General features: G+C 37.3%; 2 protein-coding genes across 8 annotated transcripts in view; both read left to right on the forward strand.

Annotated features, from left to right (window-relative positions):
* LOC110049856 (protein sidekick-1-like) overlaps positions 1-20000 on the forward strand; it is an 88548-nt gene that overhangs the window by 43577 nt on the left and 24971 nt on the right. Inside the window, exons 29-41 of one of the 5 annotated variants that reach the window (XR_016208623.1) lie at positions 1-243; positions 1867-2112; positions 2502-2762; positions 4760-5008; positions 5487-5594; positions 7091-7206; positions 7708-7763; positions 9595-9743; positions 10108-10242; positions 10522-10537; positions 11258-11297; positions 11398-11469; positions 12800-12933. The exon at positions 1-243 is cut by the window's left edge and continues 21 nt beyond it. Coding sequence is in view for 4 of the 5 variants with exons in the window: in XM_089294235.1 (XP_089150361.1) it covers positions 1-243; positions 1867-2112; positions 2502-2762; positions 4760-5008; positions 5487-5594; positions 7091-7206; positions 7708-7763; positions 9595-9743; positions 10108-10242; positions 10522-10537; positions 11258-11297; positions 12800-12922; positions 13136-13168 (1775 nt within the window). In the remaining variant the exon portion in view is untranslated. Of the gene's footprint in view, positions 244-1866; positions 2113-2501; positions 2763-4759; positions 5009-5486; positions 5595-7090; positions 7207-7707; positions 7764-9594; positions 9744-10107; positions 10243-10521; positions 10538-11257; positions 11298-11397; positions 11470-12799; positions 12934-13135; positions 14531-20000 lie in introns of those variants that run through there. The other 4 variants (XM_089294235.1, XM_089294236.1, XM_089294238.1 and 1 more) reach the window with 4 other exon arrangements.
* On the forward strand, positions 14743-18965 carry LOC149109552 (tyrosine-protein kinase receptor Tie-1-like). Of its 3 annotated transcripts, none has more exons than XM_089294432.1 (7): positions 14743-15645; positions 15902-16024; positions 16138-16208; positions 16367-16411; positions 16594-16690; positions 16853-16966; positions 18264-18965. In XM_089294432.1, exons 1-5 carry the CDS (start codon positions 15622-15624, stop codon positions 16682-16684), a joined length of 354 nt encoding a protein of 117 aa, XP_089150558.1. In that variant the 5' UTR covers positions 14743-15621; the 3' UTR covers positions 16685-16690; positions 16853-16966; positions 18264-18965. The 3 variants fall into 3 exon arrangements, with proteins under 3 accessions (XP_089150558.1, XP_089150556.1, XP_089150557.1); XM_089294430.1 differs by having other exon boundaries at positions 16371-16411; XM_089294431.1 differs by having other exon boundaries at positions 16594-16966.

Genomic DNA, 20000 nt, shown 5'->3' on the forward strand with positions numbered 1-20000 from the left:
TCGCAGCAAGTGAGATAGAAGTCTGTCAGGATAAAGTGATCAACTTTACCTGCTCTGCGGATGGTAACCCTGCAGTCCATACTTATCAACTGTTTGAGAATGATACACTGGTGACTGATGGTAGTAACAGTCATGGAATGTGGAACAGAACAATGTCAACTGGTGGAGTGTTCATCTACAAGTGTGCGGCTAATAACACTGTAGGGACAGGACAGAGTGAAAGTGTTACTGTTACTGTTAATGGTGAGTTAGATAATTGCTTCATGTAGTAAAAACCAGATTTTCAACAGATTTGGCTAACAAGGTTTTTTTGTCTGTACAAGCCTTTATGGCTCGCCAAATTGGCAAAAGAAGCTATTCTAACAGCATTTCAATAGAATTTAAAGTATATACCAAACCAGTGGATAGTGCTTCTCACACATTCTGATTGGCTACTCGGAATACTGTTTTGCAATTCTAAGCTTGCGGAAGTCGGAAACAAAATATTTAGCTTCCTCATGTGGTTTCCTACCATAACGGAGGAAGAAATTTTAGCAGTGTCTAAAGCAGCTGTCACTTCTAACACAAAGAAAACAACACAACTGAGCTTGGCGGCATCTGAACGGTTAGGCTTATTATTTCAGTGAAAAAATGAGAAAAGTGTGGCATCCTTGAAGTTGCCCTTTGTTTTGGGTTTTAAAATCTGACAATTCACTGGCCAGTACATGTAGCCCAGTGTATTAAAACATTAATTTCAAGCCCTGATCAGTGATCCTCTGGCAAGAAAATTCAGTTCAGTTGGAATAATAGGGTGTAACGAATTAAATTATACATTGCACATAATTTAGTTACACATACTGTACATTTGCATGTACTAATCACAAATAATTCACAGATATAAGTAACTAATGATTTAATTGGAACTGAAGTACTTTCATGGGTATATATTAATTAACAGTAAATTGGGTGTGCATCAGGAGTAGCGTGAACATCCTCGGCAAGATTTCTGTACAACCCCATACATTAATTATGCATGCAGTTCTTTGTCTAACCTAACAATTGCCGAAACAATAGAGCTCCTTTGAGACTAATCCACTTTTGATAACTATAAAAATGGCGCAGTGGAATCCTCTTTTATTCATACATTAAGTAGTAATTATCAATGTATGTGTATTCAATACCTTAGGGAGTTGCTATTGTCTTCAAAAGCAATAGAGCGCATATATAATTAATTTTTTGCATGCATTATAAATGAGGTAAGGAAGTGGTTTATTGCAAAGGATTTTCTTTAATTTACAGAATCAAAATACTCGCTGACGTTAACAACATTGTATAGCTAGCCGCAAAGAGTCTTTGCTTAGGCCTAAATCGCTATTTTTAAAGCATTTTTTAAATGACGCATAGGTCTAATTCGCTATTTGTTAAAGCAGTTTAATTCCTGCGCTCAATTTAAAAATACGGTAAATGCGCCAAAAAAATGATATTTCGCTTTTGTTTTTCCGTATTTTAAACGTGAAAAACCACGTATTTCTTTAAGTCTAAAAGAACGCGAGACAAAAAAAGGGGAAAAAATGGCCATTTTTATAGTTATTGAAAGCGGATAAGTCTCAAAGGAGCGCTATTGTTTCGGCTATTGTTTAGTTAAACAAAGAACTGTATGCATAATTAATGTGTGGGGTTATACGGAAATCTTGCCATTTTTACTTGTGGGGATGGTAAGCAGCTGCTTTATCGCTAATATGAAACCCTTTTTTCTGTTTCATGCGGAAAAAAGCTCTGATGATGCGGAGGATGCGGATGTTAGCGAATTATGTGGATCCGCTCCACCACGTCCTTTCAGATGCACTGTAAATATGTTTACCAGCAGTTTGTTGTTTTTATTTGCAGTACCTTCGGCCATACAGCCAATAGAAAATGTGAATATGACCGAAGGAAGAAATTTGACTATGTTGTGTAATGTATCTGGGATTCCTCCACCAATGGTGTCTTGGATCAAGGTTGTGGGTGATATGATTATTAATGAGCATGAGCTGGTGATCACAAACATTAACAGAAGTCAAGCTGGAGAGTACAAGTGTGAAGCCAGTAATCTGTGTGGCAATGCATCACAGACAGCAACAATTGAAGTGCAGTGTAAGTGAAAGGTTGCTTCAGACTATTATGTTACTTGGTATATAATAATATATTTTATATATTGTTTAACTGGAATGGTTATGTTGAAGTGCAGATTAATTTATTAATGGTAGAAAATTGCTCCGTTCTCTTGATTTTGATTACTTTTGAGAGTTTGGTTTTCTGTCCTTTGGTGGAAAACATCACGAAATACAAGATGCAAGTTGGCTATCATGACATAATAACCGCCTAATATGACATCACCATCTTATGTTGCTTATTCAAAGGAAACATTTTTAAATGTACGTGTACTGCTAAGTGACTTCATCGCTTAGACAACAATTCTTGCAGTTATGGTAGATCCTGTCAGTAGCGTACTATATGTAAATTAAATTGTGTTTTTTCCTCAGATGCACCAGACAATGTGCAATTGGAAACATCTGCAGTTGATAACAAAGCAGGTCGTGGTGACGTTATCAGCATTAACTGCTCAGCTGATGCTGTTCCATCTGTGACATCATATCAGCTGTTCGAGAATGACATTGCTATCTTTGACACATCAGGAATGTGGACCAAGAACTTTGCACCTGAAGGAAGATTCATCTACAAATGTGTGGCTAACAACTCTTTGGGAACAGGAGAAAGTGCAAGTGTTACTGTTACGGTCAATGGTAATTTTGTTTCTTTTTTATTAGTGATTTGTTGATCACATGCATGTGTAACATTCTTGCGTTACTTTTTATTGTTTCGTTCCCTATTTAAATCACGATATCTCAACGGGACAAATACTTTACATTTTTCGCGCGCGTACTTTTACGAATTTTTAAAAGACAGAGTTAAGTTATTTACACTTGGGCGTACAACATTGACCGCGGAAAAATCAATGCCGTTGTTTTCTTAGATCTAAAAAAGTCCTTCGACACAGTTGACCACGAGTTCCTTTCAAACAAAATTAACAAATTACGGCATATATAGTAACGCGCACCAATGATTTAAGTCATATTTAGAGAATCGTACTCAAATGTGCTCCATCAACGGGTCGGTCTCTAAAAGCTGTTCATTAAGTTGTGGTGTTCCCCAGTGGACCATTTCAGGGCCACTACTACTTCTGTTATACATCAACGATCTTCCAAATTGTGTATCAAATTGTGAACCGAAGATGTACGCTGATGATACCCACCATACATACGCAGGTGATAATGTAGACAATATTAGTTGCGCCTAAATCAAGATTTAGAAAATGTTCACAATTGGCTGAGAGCAAACAAACTCACTTTAAATATGATTAAAACCCATTTCATGCTTATCGGATCTAGGCAGAAGCTAAGAACTCTCACAGAGTCCCCGAGATTCGCAATTAATGATTTTCAAGTTAGCCAGGTCACTACCGCAAAATCACTTGGAGTGACCATCGATGACAGACTCGATTGGAGTGGCCATATCGAGAAAGTAACTAAGACAGTCGCTTCTGGTATTGCGGCCATAAAACGAATAAGGCACCTTGTCCCTCAGGCGACCTTAGATTTAATATACCAAGCTTTGATACGGCCACACCTTGACTATTGCAATATTGTTTGGGTAAACTGTGGGATAACTTTACGGGATAAGGTACAAAGGCTACAAAATAGAACAGCCCGTGTTTTGACCTACTCGAACTATGACAAAGACGCTGGTCACCTGTTCAAACTTCTAGGCTGGAAAAATCTAGCTTGCCAGCAGCAAATTCAAAGAACTACGATGGTTTACAGGTCTCTGCACGGGTTGGCTCCAAACTATCTCAGTTCTAAATTTGAAGGCGAGAAATTGCATATGACCTATGGGACTCTGAGAATAAACTCAATGTTCCATTACCGCGCACAGACTATCACAAAAATAGCTTTAGCTATAGTGGCGCCATTCTCTGGAACAGTCTACCTTGTAACTTAAGGGAAGCAGTGTCCCTTGGGCAATTCAAACGACTACTCAAAGAAGAACTGTAAGGCACGGCATTCGTGGAAAGCAGCTTTTAAATATTTCTCATTATATTAGCATTAGGTATTTTTAAATCAATCAATCAATCCATCCATCCATCTACCTATCTATCTATCTATCTATCTATCTATCTATCTATCTATCTATCTATCTATCTATCTAGATAGCTAGCTAGCATGGTATTGTAGCCATATTGGGTCAGTGACTTGATATCGCAGAATAGCAGGACAGAAGACACAGCTTCTGATTGGCTTATTAGTAATTTGGGTAGGTAATTGGTAGCTGGTGTTTTTTTTTTTTTATTTTCGTCTTCTTTTTTTTATTATTATTACCAATATCTACGTTACCTTTGCAATGCTTACATATACACTGTAGTAATACTTACAACACAAATGGCAGTTAGTGTTAATTGTAGTGTATGTAGTTTATTTTTTGTGTGGCGAATTATTTTAGCTAGACCAAGTAGTTTTACTTGTTCTCCGAAGTTGTTATGGAGTGTAAGTACAATGGCCAGCTCCCTCTGTCAGATCCACCTGCACGCAATCATGGAAGTTGTTTTTATCATCTTGGACTGGATATTGTTTTGAAGAATATAACTACCACGATTCCCTGCAGGCGCATTTCACTGACAGACAAAGCATTTATGATGCAACCTAGAAATGGTCCATTTGAGATTTCTGTCATCTTGTGTTTATAGTCCCGTCATCAATTGAACCCTTGAAGAATAACACTAACGTAACAAAAGGTGGAAATGTCACTCTGTACTGTAATGTATCTGGGACACCGACTCCAGATGTTTCTTGGACTCATGTCAGCACAGGCAAGAAATGGTACAGTAAAACATGGCTTATACTTAATGTCAAGGTGGACAACCTTGGAGAGTACAAATGTGAAGCAAGCAACCCCTATGGAAATGCCACTGTAGCGACTTTTATATTTTTTCCAGGTAAGTGTTTCATGCAGTTTTGGTAGATCCTTAATTTTGACCTTTAAAACTGTATCGGGACACCTTAACAATAAGACTACGAGCCCAAGTTTGAGCAAATAGTCAACGAGACGCAGCCGAGTTGACTGTCGCTCATGGAAAACGAGGAAAAAATTAGAAAACCAGCAAATGTTTTCTGTTTGATAATTTTTTTTTATCCTCCCGTCTGTATGGAGAATAGGACCAGGATTGAGGTAACGGGCCTTCGTAAATGCATCTTGTCACACAGGTATCTATTAATGTTTGGCAGATCTCTGAAAGCTGTCTGGAAAGTAATTCCATGCCGTTGTAAACGTTAAACTTCTGTTTCTGCTTCTAAACATGGAAAACAGGGAACCAGTTTTGAAATGTGTGTTTTCTTAACTTCATTGTGATGGAATGTTATAAATATGTTTGATTGTGTTTCTTTAATGGTTTTAAATTGGCCTTATTTTAATAGGTGGATTGTGCGAGGAAAGATGTTCTGGTAAGAAATCCTGTCGTAAGTTTGGACAATACGTCTGTCTTTGTGAAAATGGAAAGACAGGGACAAATTGCGACAATAACGGTACGTTATTCTTATTCTTTGGTTTTTATGGAGTTATTACTGGACACTAGTCGTCACTTCTTCAAACTTCAGTAAATGATTGATGCACAAGTACACAGTGCTCGTTTATACATGTATGTCTGGCAAAGTTAAACAGCGAACCAAACATCTACTTAACCTGGTTTACAGATGTCAAGTTCATGGGACAGTTAAATGTGTTGTCCCACATTGTGTTATGCCTTGTATTACCTTGATTAGCCATTACAGCCTCTTACCGTGATTTTGAAGAGAGCTAAATGTACATGTTATTGATGGAAGGAAATCTAAAAAGATGTATGTACATGTATATAATTGTGCATAACACCAAAAAAGTAAAAGGTTTAATAAGAGCTGATGACAGTCACATTGGTGGTTACTATAATCATATCAGCTTTATTATTACACACTGCATAGTTGTGTCGAGCGCTGCGATATGTGCTTTTGTTTAATCTTTATTTACAGCACATTTTTTTAAAATTAATCAAAGTAATTTGAAAGACACGTAGAAACGTAAGAGGGTGGCCCACAGTTTGGCAAATGTATTTCAAAACATTTTCTAGCATTGGAACTATTGCAAAGATTTTGAGACTCGAAGTTAACAACCTGTTTTAACGAAGATGACAACCTGTTTTTTTTTTTAAAGTATGTATACGATATTTAGCACGGGTTGTGTTCAGGTACACGTACATACACATAAAGCATGTACCTGTATTTCCTGAATTAATTTTCTTGAGGACTCACTTTGGTAAGGATGTGTATAATACATACAAGCTCCTGCGTGCCGAAGGCGCGCGAGCGGAGCCCCACACCTTAGAATATTTGGTAACCCATTGATCTGAAAAATGTTGGTTGTCACCTGAGTGTCCGTACGTCCCTTTCGCAAACACCTTCAAAACTAAGAGATTAGCACCATTACCATAGTTACATCTTTGATTATGGGCGTCCACGCTATTAATTGACAGCTGTCACAACAAGCTATCCGCTGACCAGTATCACTTGACTATATCGCGGGCTTAGGATGTTGCGTGTTTTTTTTTAAAGTTGACCACTGACCATTTACTGGTTTATCGATTGGATCGCGGGCTCAAGTCACGTCCTTTCTCTGGTGGAAAAGGAAGGAGTACTCGGAAAGGCAAAATTTCGGCCCAAATTAACCCCTGGCGCGTTGTTGACTTTTCTTCTGACATATTCCTTGTACAATCGTCTCTTGGAAAGTCTCTGAAATATTGCGTACGTAATTTCTACAATCTTGGTTAGGCTTGTCGGGTATAGTTTGTTAAAATTTAACTGGAAAATATAGCAAAACCATACGCTGAACAATTACGTGCTCACAATTGATCATTTTTTGAGTTTCTGATGCCAGAAAAATTAATTCTCTTTTTCCTTTATCGGCAGTTATTGCGCTTTTAGGCTTGCCTAAATCTATATATTACTTACCTTTAATATTTACGCTGCTTTGGTTCTGTTCCTGTTAACAGAAGAGGTAAAGAATACTTTTGAAGTTGGAATTGAATTTAACGAAGAGTATAAACCGGAGTATGAAAACTTGGAGAATCCAACAACGCAACTTTTTGTCAATAAAATAAAGGATGCTGTAAGTGCTATTTTTTGACTTGGACTCAACATATTGTATTTGTGATTTGTATCGTATATTTACGAATGATATTTGGGAATTTTCCCAAAACTGCTCCCCACTCAGCTGAGCGGAGTTGGATCAATTCAGAATACTTGTGAAAAAAAAAAAAAAAAAAGAAAAAAAAAAAAAGAAATGCAGTGTGGTGTCTCTTAAGGAAGCTGCGTGGCTGAGTGGTCAGCGTGTCAAACTCACAATCCAGCGGTCCCAGGTTCGAGTCCCGCTCTTGCCACTACCTGGAGTTGTTTCTCGGTAGCCCAGAGTTCAACTCCTCGGCCTCGCTTATAAATAGTCAACTGGTTTGCCTCCTGCCAGATGGGATTCATAACAATGTTATGTTCAATTTAAATTATTTGTTTCAGTTGTTTGCTCGGTTCCGCTAGCACTTGTGCTAGGGGGGCCGAGCACTTGTGCTTTTTTCAGTGTGTTACATGCGGTGTTAATACTGTTAAATTATTTTAGGTAAACGAGGAGTTCAAGGGCTCAGGTGTCCAAGATGTAAAGGTGACAAAACTGAGGTAATTATTATTTGCTGTTACTGTCACCACTATACTTGTATTTAGTTGTTCGTCAAGAGCCAACCATCTTACATTGGGCATTGCTACTTGAGTTAAGGGTTACTTTATATACATGTAGACCGATTTCGCGAAAATAAGCAGTAAGCATTTTGATACTTGAGTCTATACCTCAAGCTATGACAAAAACTGCAACGCCATTCAGCAAGCCATCTCGACTGATTATTTTAAGTTACCCTATGTAGGCTCCTTGACTAGAGAAACACAGAAAAGGCTACGCAAACTCGTTCAGTGTTATTGTACCAACATCGGAATTAAGTTAACTTTTTCTTCTGATTTGCATGTTCAGTCGCGCGTAAAAAAAATAGAATTCATTATCGTCGGTGATTGCGAAATCGGGAAGAACAGGTCATGTGACTTAAGTTTTAAAAGGAGAAATTCATCATGTAACGACATTCGAAGCCAAGTCATCAACAGTCGTAAGCGTAAACATCAAGAAAGCGATTAAAGGGATCTAACGACTCAGGAACACAAATTGTAAGTTTCGAAATCGTTTGTCGCTTCGATTTAGAATGTTGTAAATAGTAATTTATCTCGCGATTATTTTGATTTCAGTTGACTACGATGTAACCACGGACGGAACGAGCCGCGTAAACTCTAGTTCAAATAAATTTGACAACTTTTGATCCCTGGTGGGCTAATCTTCAAAATAAGTGGCACCTTCAACCATAGGAGCAAATCATCTTCTTTTAAAGTTGGTAGTATGTTTAGTGTTAAGGATCCAGTTCCTTTCGATCTCCGTTCGCCCGTTGTCTACAAGTTTTCGTGTGCAGGATGTAATGCCTGTTACATCGGCGAGGCTAGCCGACATCTCTCGACGCGCGTTCATGAGCATCTGAGCAGGGACAAGAACTCGCACGTATGTCAGCATTTGCAGCAATCCCAGGCATGTCGGTGTTTAGCTAATAAGAACTGCTTTTCCATTGTGGATTGTGCATCCAACTGTGCGCGATGACGTCATTGTTTAAGACCGAAAGTGCCTTTGGGAACACGTGAATGTTGCTGTTTAGCTGGAGAAGCCATTTTGAAATTTTGTATCGAGCGAGTCTAAGGAAATCTGTGTAATCCTCGTCTGAGACAGCTGTAATCTAGAAGTAGAGCCTACGGAATCTTAAGGAAATACAGTCCAGTGAGAGAAATCTTGTACATCCAACAAACTACAACTTATGTTGAAGGAAGCAATGCACATCAAATGGGAGAATCCCACTCTAAATAAGCAGCTGAAACATGCTGACTTAACTCTCTCGTTCTGATATTATTATTTATGTATATACATTTATTTAGTACCGGTTTATTTATTTATTCATTTTTTCATAACATTTTGTGTTATAATCATTGTAATTATTTTTATTTTTTTACAGTTTCCTTCCTTGTATTAAGTGTAATGCTCGCGCAAGTGTTATTCCATGTCTCGCGCTTCTTAAAATTGTACGTTAATATTTTCGAAAATTTGAATTGTATCCCGTTTTACTTATACGCCATTGCTTGTATTAATTCAACCGAACTTGTAAACGAATTCACAACTGAAGATGATTGTTGAACGATCGAAACATGTCTTGTTTTAAACTTAAAGTTGTTGTCCATTTCTTAAAAATAGTTACTGGCCTGCTATTATATCCAGACCATTTGCAACACCATTATTTTTGAGTTGACTTCCCATTACTAGTTGGTCCATGTGGATTAAACAACAGTGTGCTGTAGCTTTTATGTACCTTGCATGTCAAACCATGTATTCTCTTTGTTTGTGTTTATTTAGTTTTGTTTATTTTTATAGAGAAGGAAGCGTCATTGCGGACATGGAGATCACATTTGAAGAAAGTGTGGGTGCAAGTGAGGTAGACGCGTTGCTATCAGAGGCAGCTAAAGATGGAAAGATGGGCGACCTTGAAGTCAATCAAGTACAAGCTGATGGACTTATTAAAAGTTAGTTGTTGTTACATTAAAACTATATATGAGCCCCATTTAACTATATATGAACCTCGAATTAGAAATGGAGTTGAACCTGTAGCTACATGTAACTTCAAGTCATCCATTGTCCTTTTTATTTATTTATTTATTTATTTATTTATGTATTGATTACGTATTTTTAAATCTATTAGTTTCCTATTCAGTATTTTTCGAAATTTCCATCTACTTCTTTACAAGGCCAACTCAGGAGTCTTCAAAGGCAAATCAGTATCACTGCATTTCTTGGCTTTGTTTTCTTTGACGACAGTCGTCGCCTTCATCGTTTGCCGGCCATCATATTGCTACATTCTAGGATTAAATGTATTGCATATTTATTCAGTTTTAGATTTTTCAACACCTGTTCCATCTGAACCAGCAGAAGTCAATAGAGACGTTATATATGGAACAGTTATCGCAATTCTCGCCCTGATGTTAACCGTTTTTATCACCTACATGATACTGAAGCACCGGCAACGTAAGTAAAATGCATCCTTTACTATCACGTTCATATTGGCTATAGCTCCTTAGCCGAAGAGAAGTTGCATATGATTAAACTGGGTCGCAGTTTAACCTTAATTCTCTGTTCAGGATTTAAGTAAGATTTACTAGAAGACGCAACCAAAATCCTTGCAATTCTCTAAATACATTTTTTTGTAATAATCTTGGCATTTGTCGCAGGCTGAGAGTAAGGTACTTTGTATAATCCTGAAGATTTGTTATGATTTAATGGTTCTTACTATTTTACCCTTCTTAGGTCAAGGAGATAATCGGTAAGTCGACTTTAACTTCTAGATTTACTTATGAATTAACATATTGTATTAACTTGTTTCCGTTCTGGTAGTGTCATGAATTTGAAAACAAACGAAGAGTACTTCGAAAGGTCTAAAATCCTAAAATATGCCTCTAGTCGTTAATGTAACATTTTCTAATAGAAGCTAATGAATTACGTGAACTACAAAGCATACATGGCCATTAAATAGTGTTTGTTTTGACATGGTGACGAAAAGTCAATTTCGCTTAGACTACTTATACTGAAGGAAGCTATATGAATTAATCAATATGAACGGATTTCGTAGTTACCCGTTATACTGCAGTATGCTGGTGCCTTTAGAAGGACAGTAATTACAGTAGTTCCCGTCATTAGGAAGCCTGCTCCCGTGGACGTAACTGGCTATTACTTCTCCGACTTATTAAAAACGGGATTTAGCCGAGTGAAACAGCCAAGTAGTGGCTCGTCTTCCACTGTTTCCAGGTGGAATTAGAATTAACAAATGTTGATATTTGTGGATGGAGGAGAACCAGAGAACCCGGAGGAGAACCCTCTGAGAAAGGACGTGAATCTACAACAAACCCAATACACACTGGATGCCGGGGCGCTGGCTGCAATTGAGCCGTCTCATAACGTTTACTGTGCCATCCTGACCTGCTTCGCCTTACTTTTTAAAAATCAAGATGATGCGCCTGATGTCGAATTTGTTGTTCTGTTCTAGATTGGATAAAGCTGCTCTGGGGGAAAGGGGAGCTCAGCTTGTAAGTTTGAAGTTAACACTAGGTGCGGCATGTAATTCTTAAAGTGGCAGTCAATAGGCGAATCTTTGCTGACGTCATTGTTTACATTTTTCCTCATTAGCATACGACTTGACTCATAGAAGCCGTGGCCGTATATATGAACTAAATGCAAAAGTTGAAAAAGTTGATTAAGGTAATTCCTCTGAAATAAAAGTGACAATAGATTTTTGTTCAAACTTTGTCCACTGAATATTTGTCATATGATAGCTTCAATTTGGAAATAAAAAAAGGGGTGCCCATGCTCATTAAGGAGCAGTGGGGCATTGAAAATGCCCCATTTTGGCATTATTTGATGCTTATTAGAAGAACGCATTCCCAGTGATTGTAAGATCTTTGTGAGTCTAGACTCAGAAGAACACGCTTTAAACTACAGTCAGTACATTGTGTCGGACACAAATAAACATTTTAAGTTTGATTCAGACAGAAAGCTAAATCCTTGATTAAAAATTTGAACCAAATTTCTTGACGTGGTTACCGACTGCAAAATAGAAAAGACCACAGTGTTTCTGTTATGTTTCTTATTTATTCAATTTTCAGCAATAGAAATTAGATCAGTCTTTTCTCACGCAAAACTTATGATTAGATGATTACAATGCCTGGAAAAAAAAATTGGGGTGCCCATGCTCGTTGGTGAGCTAGAGCCATTTTTCAACTGACAGAGCTCAATATCAACGCAAATCTCTCATGTTTTCAATATGCGCGTGCACGAGCGCGCGCTAATGACGCCATAAATTATGCGCAGTAAGGATGCGCAATGCAAATGTGAGGAATGACCTTAAGTTGAGCAATTTGTGCAATTTCCAGCTTTTTGCAAGCAATATTGAAGGAAATATCAGCTATCAAAAATTGCGAAATTGCTGTGTGACAAAAAAGTTAATGAACCATACATTTCTCTATAAAATTTCAAGTTTTTAGAAGAGAATTTCTCCGAAACCATTCCGTGTATCGGGCTCAAATGTTCAGAGATAACTGAAACCGTTATGCCTTTTCAATATTTAGAGTTTTTCTTTTATTAGCGTCATCAGATAGCGACAAGCATATGTTGATAAGGCAAAAAGTGTAAACAAAGATTCGCCTATAGGCCTTAAGCAATTAAGATGGATTACTCAAAATTCACTACAAAGCCCTGTTAACACTTGTTAGAATTCATAGCGCGAGGGCTTTCGTTTTGGCGGGGAACATGAGTGGCGAGGCCGCGAGGGGACTGGTGATGAGTCAAGTTCTCTCACGGCTTCACCGCCCTCGAGTAATTATGCAATGAAATGCTATGCAATACAATACAATACAAATTTAATTAACACTCCCCAGGGGAGCTTTTCGATATTTTGTACACCCTGAAGGTTTAAACTCTGCTTAGAAGCCTTTGCCAATCCCCCCCCCCCCGCCCCCCACCACCTAACTTACACACTCCCTCCCCACACCCATAGGACTAACCGGAGTGTGATTTTTGCTTTCAAACTCAGAACGAGGCGGTGGAAATCGAAGGAAGCAAGGAAAACGTTAAAACTACTAACCATCATGCTTCAAGTCAATGCATGGCCTTAGTTGAAGTTGTACAGTCCCAAGGAGGAACAGGCCCAGAAATAGTATCTAATAGTATCTAATCTTAGTATCTAATCAATATGGCTTTAGATCTGGGAGCACCACAACTGATTGCTTGGTAGAATTAATGGATGAGATAACAAAAGCCCTGGATGAATAAAAATATGCGGTTTCTATTTTTCTTGATTTAAGTAAAGCATTTGACACGGTCAATCACTCTATTCTGTTATCCAAACTTGACTCATATGGTATTCGAGGCATTGAAAATCAGTGGTTTAAGACTTACTTGAGCAACAGGAAACAAAAGGTATTTGTTAATGGTATCGAGTCTAGTTCTCTTTTAATAAGCTCAGGTGTACCGCAAGGGTCGATTTTAGGTCCTTTTCTTTTTCTAATTTATATTAATGATATTGTTAAATCAACCAACTACTTCTCCGTAAGACTATTTGCTGATGACACTTCTTTAACTGCGACTGGTAAAGATTTAGACGTACTTTTACATAGAATAAACTCTGAATTGCCTGCTATTTATGAATGGTTATGCTCAAACAGATTAACCTTGAATTTAAGTAAGACAAAATACCTGGTTTTTCAACCACGACAAAACAGAAATTATAATTTACATATCCCTCTTAAACTAGCAGACCGGTACCTAGAACAGTCTTCCAGTGTTAAATATTTAGGTCTCATTATTGATTGCTCACCGTCTTGGCACGACCATATCGATTATATAAGTAATAAAATTAGCAAAAGTGTAAATGTTATTGCAAAACTAAAACCCTATGTGACATCTCAATCCCTAACAAGTATTTATTATGCACTTATATATCCCTATTTAACTTATGGTTACGTACGGTAGGGTAATAATTACGAGGCTCCATTGTCACAATTGGTGAGACTACAAAACAAAGTTTTTAGAATAATCAACAATGTGCCACTTCGTGATCCTATTACTCCCCATTATGTAAACCTTGGTCGTATTAAGCTTCCTGCCATTGTTAAACTATATACCTGCCAGCTATTATATTACTACTTAATTGATGAAAAACCGTCTAATTACACCTTATCTCTGGTATCTGAGCAACATAACTACGTTACTCGAAGTGGATCCCTACAACACTTAAATCCCGGTTTCTCCGGAATAAATAGAAGGAAATTTAGCCCCACTGTTATTGGTTGTTACTGTTGGAATGACCTTCCTTTATCTATAGGTAACTTAGCAACTAGAAAACGTTTTAAAAAAACACTCTTCCAGTATTATTTTGCTCAGTATTAATTAATTCATACCTCTTCCTCTCCTATGTTAAGTTAACTTTTTTACCCTAATTATTATTGTCAATTAAACAAGGGCATCTAATTAGCTTGCTATATTTTTGCCCTTTTCCATTTCTCCTCTTACTTGTCTACTTTATATTTATCTTTGTAATTTTAGAATGGAATAAATAATTGAAATGAAATGAAAATGAAAATATCACCTTATTCAGAAATAAATGAATATGTTCCATTGCACCCAGGAACTCGTTCATGGAAAGTTCCAAGAGAAAATATAATCATTGAAAAGATAATAGGTAAGGGTGCTTTTGGACAAGTGGCGCAACGAAAAGCTTCACAGCTTCGAGGGAGAGACGGAACAATTACAGTGGCGATCAAAATGTGTTATCAGGTACTACCTGCACTGCAGAACAAGAAATACTTACTATTTGCTTCCTACCTTATTTTGAATTATGAATAAACCTATTTGTCCTAGATAACGGTACAGAGATAGAAAGAAATGATTTGCTGTCAGAACTTGAAGTGATGAAGAAACTCAGGCCTCATCGTCATGTCATCAAACTGCTGGGATGTGTCACTGAATCTGGTAGATCATAGTTAATAGAGGGAAATGGTTGGGAAGGCCAGTAAACATCAAACATCTTTGGTTAGTTTTGTGAGCACATGTAACCACCCTTCGTATTTTGCCAGGTTTTGTGCAAGGTCAACCTCCAAATAGCAAACAAAACATACAACAAAGAACTTTGCCAAGTTTCCTAACCATTTCCCTCGATTAACTATGGGTTACTGAAACCGCAAAGATTTTTCATTATTAAAAACAGTCTAATGCACTTACAGTGTACATGGAAAAGCTGCTTGGAATTCGAAGGTGCTGTAGATAAAAAATGGTCTGTGTATTGAAATTCAAACTAAGCTGGCTAAGTGTGTTTTGGGGAAGTCTTATTAATATTTATTTTTATTCGCGTCAACCTTTTGATCCCAGAGTTGATATATCAGCCCTTCTACACCATTTTTGACCTTTCATGTCGGATTACTAGATTTGAGTTGATACCTAATATTTGCCTGAAAAGTGATGCATTAATATTCTTCATTTTAAATTAAAGTAGATGAAATAATTACGAATCGTTGTGGGCTCAACATTGTTTTTCTATTAGGTTTTGTGTGCATCAATATTATCGAAGGAGTCGAAAATGATATAAATCCGGTTTTTTTTTTTTTTTTTTTTTTTTTAAATAATTATTGATTTCAACCATGAATGAAATTAGCCGTAGTGTATTGACAATTTGGCATTTTTGGCGTCGTAGATCCCCTTCTTGTCGTTATTGAATATATTTCGTATGGTGATCTCCTTGGTTACTTAAGGAAGAGCCGTGGATTGAATGACACGTATTTCAAAGACCCGGACGTCAAGCCACAAACAAGTCTGACGTCACAGCAGTTAATTAAGTTTTCCTGGCAAGTAGCTGACGGGATGCGTTATTTGTCTTCAAGAAATGTAAGTTATTTTGAAATTGAAAGTAGCAGTGGCACTGTCACTGTTTGTAGGGTCGAATGTAGAAGTGTTTATTTTTGTTAAGGAGGAATACAGGAGAACCCAGGGAGATGTATTTAATTGTATGAAGTTAGAATGGGGCGGCGGAAAGGACAAGCTTGGTCCTTTGCAACGGGGCTACCTAAAACAATGAAGGAGTTTTAGGACATCTAGTGTTTGTTTATGCAATAATGACAAATAAAATTATTTTCTTTGTTAGATCATTCACCGCGAGCTTTCCGCTCGAAACGTCTTGGTTGGGGAACAGGAGATTTGCAAAGTAACCGACTTTGGAATGGCCAGAGACGTGAACCAGGAAAACATCTACGAAACGAAAACAAAGGTTCCTGCTACACGCAGTCTTTGCGCATATGAATTTCTGAAAAGCTTTGCGTCTTCAACTCTTATTTCTATATTTACAAGTGTTTTTTTTTCTATTTTTTTATGACTTTGAAGAGCCGACTCCCAGTTGAATGGACTGCTTACGAGGCACTCTTGCTTGGACGATACACTACAAAACGTGTTGTGTAAGTAAAAACGGAAAAACAATGGACTCAGTGTAAAAATATGGATTGCAACTCAGTAGTTTTATTTTCAGTTAGAAATTACAGAACTAGACGAATAGGGAATGGCAGTCTTATGCTTTAAATGTCTAACAATTCTTATGTGTTTTTGTATTTATAAGACAGGTTGAGTTTTGGAATTGTACTTTACGAGATCTTTACCATAGGTATGTTTTAGTGTTGTATTGTGGCACAGGTTTTCTGATAAACAGATTCTTATGTTTATTTCTATTTTAAATTGCATTCGACCTCGGTGACTCAATAATGTTTTGAAGTATGCGAGAATCATAGTGCATAAGGAATCACATAGTAGCCTGACGCTAACTCGATGTTTTATGTCTCTATCCAGGTGGCACGCCCTATCCACGAATGGAGCCCCGAAAAATGGCAAATATGCTAAATCGTGGCTACAGGATGCCGAGACCAAGCCATGTGGATGAAGACCTGTAAGAAGTTGTGACATTCTTATCTTTATATTTAACCGTGATACACTTGTATTTACCAAATAATTGAAGAGCTTTCATCAAAGCTTTGATTGCTGATGGGTTAATTTTATTCTGAACTTTGCATGTCTGTTTTTGTTATTTATCATAATCACCATATACGAGATCTCAAGACCGGCTCTCTTGATCATGCAAGACTGTTGAAGAGAAGATCCTGATGATCGCCCAACGTTTGAGAATCTTCGAGACAATTTAAAGGAATTGGAAAATCAGCACCAGGTAAAATACCAGCAGCTTATTTAGCAAAAAAGTTTTAAAATTCCGTATTCTAAAGGAAATAACTACTCGTGAATGTAGGTAATTAAATTGAGAAATTTTTATCATTCTGAGTTTAATTATAGTCTAAGATATTATTATTGTCTCAGAGGGTGATTATATGAACAAATCAGCTTGGCTAGGGCAGGGTGGGGGGCTTTTGGGAGAACGGGGGAAATTTTGTGGCAAGTAAATGATGAAATTTCAACCTGCGCTGAGATATATGCCAAATTACTTCATGGGTGAATATCGTAATGAGAAAGACTCAAACATCACTTGTCGTTGAATCAAATTTACTTTCGAAATTCCATTCCGACTACATTGACTTTTTAGCCTTTCTAAAAAAGAAATTCTGGGTTGCGAATCCAGCCCAATTCTCAACCAAGCCTCCCTCTTCGGACTGAAATTTCAGAACCTGAAGACTTGATGTGTTCAGTATACAACAAAACAATCTCAGTATAAGGACATTTTCGATAAAATGTTGCTAACGTAGAATATGTTTCAACGATAGTTAAGCAGTTGATAAATTAAAGAGGTATGTAGATCGATCTGTCTGTTTGTCCATTCCACCGTCCGTCCGTATCTTGACCATCCATATCATTCATCTGCCTGTCTTTCTGTCTAGCTGTCTGTCTGTCTTTCTGTCTGGCTGTCTGGCTGTCTGTTTGGGGGTCTGTCTGTCGGTCCGTCTATCGCAATTTCTGACAACTGTATTAATGGGAACGCGCGCATTACGAGAAAGTTTGAATTTTATTGTACATATTTCCAAAATAAACGTACAAAAAATGGCGCATTTATGTTGAATTGCTCAACACACTTGAGCAGGCAAATAGCTGACTTCTAAACAACTTAAAGCGAATTCCTATTAGTTAGTGCAGCAAAATGAATTACTACAAAATAACTAACCGAAGAGAGCAGAAAACTAAGGGGAAGATACAAAACAGACGGTAAACTAAACGGCTTACCAAATGCTGGAAACGTGGTTCAGGGAACCAAAAGTTACGAGGGTAACGGACGATAAACTGACTCTAACTGAGCATGAAAGGATAATACAAATATATATGGGACGAAATTTACATACGAAGCGGGAAAAAAAAGCATGCAGAATGTGAGAAAATACGTTAACTTACGGAACGGAAAAAAAAAAGACACAAAGAAAAAACGAAATAGCCGCAACAACACTTTCCCCTCGGTGGTTGTGCTACTCTTACTTAAAAAAAATATATTGTCTCACTTGACTATTATTATTTTTTTTTAACAGAGGCTAATCAACATGCAAGAATACGACAAGAAACTCTACGAAAATGTGGAAGATCTGATGGTTTAAAGTTGCGCTGGTGTGCGCCGTCATTATGTTCTGTGGCAAAGTTAAATTTGGTTCGAATATAGTCGAAACTAGCAATCTGTGAATGAAGAAAGACTCTTAAGTGTTGACCCTTTTGAATTCTAACCCGTCTTCCGCGTATAAGAAGCCAAATGGTTATCATTATTATTAGTGTTATTCAATAATAGTGGTATTCATGTCACGCCTGCAATATGAGTGAAATGCAACGTGTTTCTAGTCACATTACAATTAAACAACAAAACAGAACAAGAAAACAAAAGAAAACAACAACAACAAACAAAAACATATTTGGACAAGCTAATCGAAAATTGAAACACCCCGAAATTTTGCCAGCCTCCTGACGAACAACTAGCCTTGCCAGGTCCGTTAAAGAAGGGGTGTACTTCCCGCGGAGTTGTCCGTTGGTCTTACGTGTCCCTTTTATCACGTTTCAGAGCTCCTTGACCATTGAAGATTATTTTTCTTGAACATTTACATCCATTCATCCGTAAAACATAAACATTTTCAAAATTTTTGTTTTTAATTATGTAGAAACAAAATTTTGACAACTTGATAAAGCTGAAGTGTAGTTAAGCAGAGTGAGTTACTAATAAAGTGATCAAAATTAAATATCTGGAACATGTGTCGAACAGTTTGTTTTTAAAAATAAACAACAATGTCAAATATAAATATAAATATAAACAATTTAAATGCTAGCGCTAAAGCAAGTATTCACAGCAAAATCAAAGGTGTTATGAGCAGTACCATGCAAATCAAGCCTAGTTAATTTTTTTTTCCAGAAGCTTCATAGTTATTTGAGACTGATGGTGTTGCATTGAGGGAAACATCTGCTGAAAACTTTGCGTCTGCTCTTGTTGCTGCTTAGTTTGTTCGAGCAAGATTTTCATCATATCCTGAAGTAGTTTGCTCGACTGATCTTCCCGTTTACCCTCAACTTCAACTCGTTGCTTTTGCAGCTGCAATTCTTCCCCTTTCCATTTTTGAACAAGATCATTTTTTTCGCGCAAATACGCAATTGTGTCACCTCCACTTTTGCGACTTTTTTGCTTTGGTTTCACAATCTCCTCCTCTTCATTCCGCTCCCTTTTCTGTGTTCTGCCCAAAGCTTTCTAGAGCTTTGTCTCTTATTTAAACTACTTTTGCGTTGTCAACTTTCTTCTTGTAGTTTTCCACGGCGTCTTCAGCTGCAGCTTCTTTTTCAGCTATTTCTTCCAGAATCTTTTTCACCTCACTCAAATCACATTCGATTCCAATTGCCTTCTCTTCTTCTTTCATCTTTGCTTTAAATTTCTCGTTCAGCAGTGTATATCTTTTTCTAATAGCACGCTTACTGACTGCTTCAGGCCATTCAGATTGTTTGCATTTTTTCCCCAGATTTGGCCTCTAGAAATACTTCATTTTTTGTACTTAAAGGATTCAAGCACTAAAATTTCTTTACACAAGCAGTTGTTATGTCATTATGCAGCCGTAATGATCACGGGCCGATTACGAATTATGCAAATTAGGAAGAGCCCGACTCTGAAAATTCAAGCGCATTGAAGCGATGAAAGCCGATTAAAATCAGTAAGAGAATGTAAGTAGCTAAAAGTTTAGAGATATTTCTTTAATAAAATTTATATAGATGACTTACCAGCCGGTAACCTCGGCGGGCAC

Source organism: Orbicella faveolata, unplaced genomic scaffold (assembly GCF_042242905.1).
Source record: "Orbicella faveolata isolate gen_17 unplaced genomic scaffold, um_ofav_v1 contig_25, whole genome shotgun sequence".
NCBI lineage: Eukaryota > Metazoa > Cnidaria > Anthozoa > Scleractinia > Merulinidae > Orbicella > Orbicella faveolata.

What these genes read in the sequence shown, in the direction of transcription:
- LOC149109552 (XM_089294430.1), top strand. Translation starts at nt 15,622, where the DNA reads ATGCGTTATTTGTCTTCAAGAAAT. An exon ending in TCTACGAAACGAAAACAAAG is followed by an intron (nt 16,025 to 16,137) that starts GTTCCTGCTACA and finishes ATGACTTTGAAG; the next exon opens with AGCCGACTCCCAGTTGAATG. An exon ending in AGCCATGTGGATGAAGACCT is followed by an intron (nt 16,691 to 16,852) that starts GTAAGAAGTTGT and finishes ACCATATACGAG; the next exon opens with ATCTCAAGACCGGCTCTCTT.